Source organism: Helianthus annuus, chromosome 2 (genome assembly GCF_002127325.2).
Source record: "Helianthus annuus cultivar XRQ/B chromosome 2, HanXRQr2.0-SUNRISE, whole genome shotgun sequence".
Classification (NCBI taxonomy): Eukaryota; Viridiplantae; Streptophyta; class Magnoliopsida; order Asterales; family Asteraceae; genus Helianthus; species Helianthus annuus.
The window spans coordinates 43,489,800-43,492,034 of record NC_035434.2 but is presented as its reverse complement, the minus strand read 5'-3'; the positions used below and the strand labels follow the sequence as shown (position 1 = coordinate 43,492,034).

Here is a 2,235-nt window from a genome sequence, read left to right as displayed (position 1 = left end):
AGTGTTGTGAATGATTTAAGGGGAGCCAGAGAACTACTAAAAGCCGATGACTTTGGACTCGAACAAACTTTTACTCTTGATTTTACTATCGTTTTTCCTGTAAACACAAAACCTATCACTAATATTCTATGTTTTTCTTATTAAATGTTTTTTTTTCATAATTTGTAAACAACAAATTTTTCACATTTTATTGTTTAGGGTTTAGTAGGAAAAAAGTTCAAGTCTTCAAAACCATCTAATATAATTATTCTTACATAATTTATTTCGACCCAACCCGATATCACTTCTTTCAAAATTCTTGGTGCCATACTTCTAACAAGTCGTCTACTAGTTATTCTTACAACATCATCTATTAATTTATATTGTCTTTGACTATCAACAAGGCTTAACAAATAAGATCAATATTGAAATTAAATAACAAATATCGTCATCCTTTCATAAAATTATGTTTAAAAAAATTACAAATCAAACACATGACGTATAAAATAAAACAACTAATAATTAATTCAACTCATCAAACACATCACAAAACATATTCTACTTTACAAAACATGACCAAATATATATCACTTTCACAAAATCAAATCAAATCAAAATCATATTATTATTACTCTTGGCTTACAAAACTAGCCAACTTCTTGATCATATTCACGGCTTTATCTCCATTCGGGTCAAAGATATGAAACACATGATCTTCCCCTTCAACCTCAAACATCTCTACATTCCCATTCCACTTACTCTTCTCGAGCGCTTCGTAATAAGCCCACCCTCTATCTCTCAATATATCCTTTTCCGAAACGGTCACTATGACCCGCCCGCAACCCAAACCCGCCAAATCCGGAGCCCCATTTACAAACGGGTTGATCAACGGGTCATCCAACCCGTGATCCGAATCCGACGGACACACAAACTCCCACCACTTATCCACCATAGTCTTCCGCACCGGGTCGGTTTTCTCCGACCCGATCGGATCCTTCCCCCAAAAATACGGGTTGATTAAAATCATACCCTGTATTTTAAACATAACATCCGGGTCGGGTTTTAACCCGACCCGGATGGCAAGGTGGTGGGCTATGGTGGCCCCCGCGCTATCTCCCGCGAGGAAAATTCGGTCAAAGTCCACGTGATTTTTAATCCACTCTTCCAACCCAGATCCGGATTCGGATCCGGGTCGAGATCCTCCCGGAGCATGGGAGGAAACCCATTTGAGGGCGTCGTAGGAGTCGTCGAAGGCGGTCGGAAGCGGGTGCTCAGGTGCTAACCGGTAGTCGACGGATACCGCGATGGCGCGTGACTCCGATACGAGTTTCGCGACCGAGGTGTGGTACTTGGGTTCGGCGGGGGAGGCGATAACGAAAGCTCCGCCATGGAAGTAGATGATGAGAGGGAGTTTTTGGGTGGTGGTGGTGGTCAGAGGTGGACGGAACATTCGGGCGGAGATGCCGGTTTCGGGGGAGATTATGATGTCTTTTGAGGTGACACCGGTTTTGGGATCGGTGGTGGGTGGGATGAGCTCGGTACCGACCAGTCTGTCGATGGTTCCGTCTTTATAGACTCGTATGTATGGTGGGACGTCGTGTAGTATCTCTCTGCTTACGGATCCCATGTTTATGTGTGTTGTTAATGTGTGAGAGATAGATGGTGTAGAAGAAGATGCAATTATGGAGTGGCTATTATATAGACACTATGGTGGCCGGTGGGGGCATGTTGTTGGAATAATTTAGTTAACACTTTACACTTCTAGATTGTTTTTTAGGATGTAAAACCAAAACTCATGTCAATCAGATACAATGGTGTGTAAAAAATCGAATTAACTAATAAAATTGAATCAGAAAAACGAACCAAATCAAAAATTGGTAGGTCGATTAATTGTGTTTTTGAAAACCGAAAGTAGCGGGCTAGTTATGATTATCAAAATTTCCATACCTAACATAGCCGAACCGAACCAATATGTAGTAAAATTGAATAAAAGTTTATTCAAATATCTGAGTCTTTTGGTTAAACGTTTGTTAGAATTTGTGAGTTATATCATATCATTTTGGTTGAATTTGTTTGAATTTATTATTTATATTATATCTTTTTGTTTTAATTTTCGGTATTAATATTATAGATTATAGTATTTTTTTAATACTATGTAATACAATAATATATACAAAAGTGTAATAACAATTTATATCATGGTCAAAAAAAATTTTGAGTTATTTTTAGCTAGTCGTAAATTTACGATTAACCGAC

General features: G+C 38.5%; 1 protein-coding gene across 1 annotated transcript; it reads right to left on the bottom strand.

Annotated features, from left to right (window-relative positions):
* Positions 1–404: 404 nt before the first annotated feature.
* On the bottom strand, positions 405–1,657 carry LOC110913587 (probable carboxylesterase 2). The gene has a single exon (XM_022158411.2). The coding sequence runs from the start codon at positions 1,604–1,606 to the stop codon at positions 608–610; it is 999 nt and encodes a 332-aa protein (XP_022014103.1). The 5' UTR covers positions 1,607–1,657; the 3' UTR covers positions 405–607.
* Positions 1,658–2,235: the final 578 nt, after the last annotated feature.

What these genes read in the sequence shown, in the direction of transcription:
- LOC110913587 (XM_022158411.2), bottom strand. Translation starts at nt 1,606, where the DNA reads ATGGGATCCGTAAGCAGAGAGATACTACACGACGTCCCACCATACATA.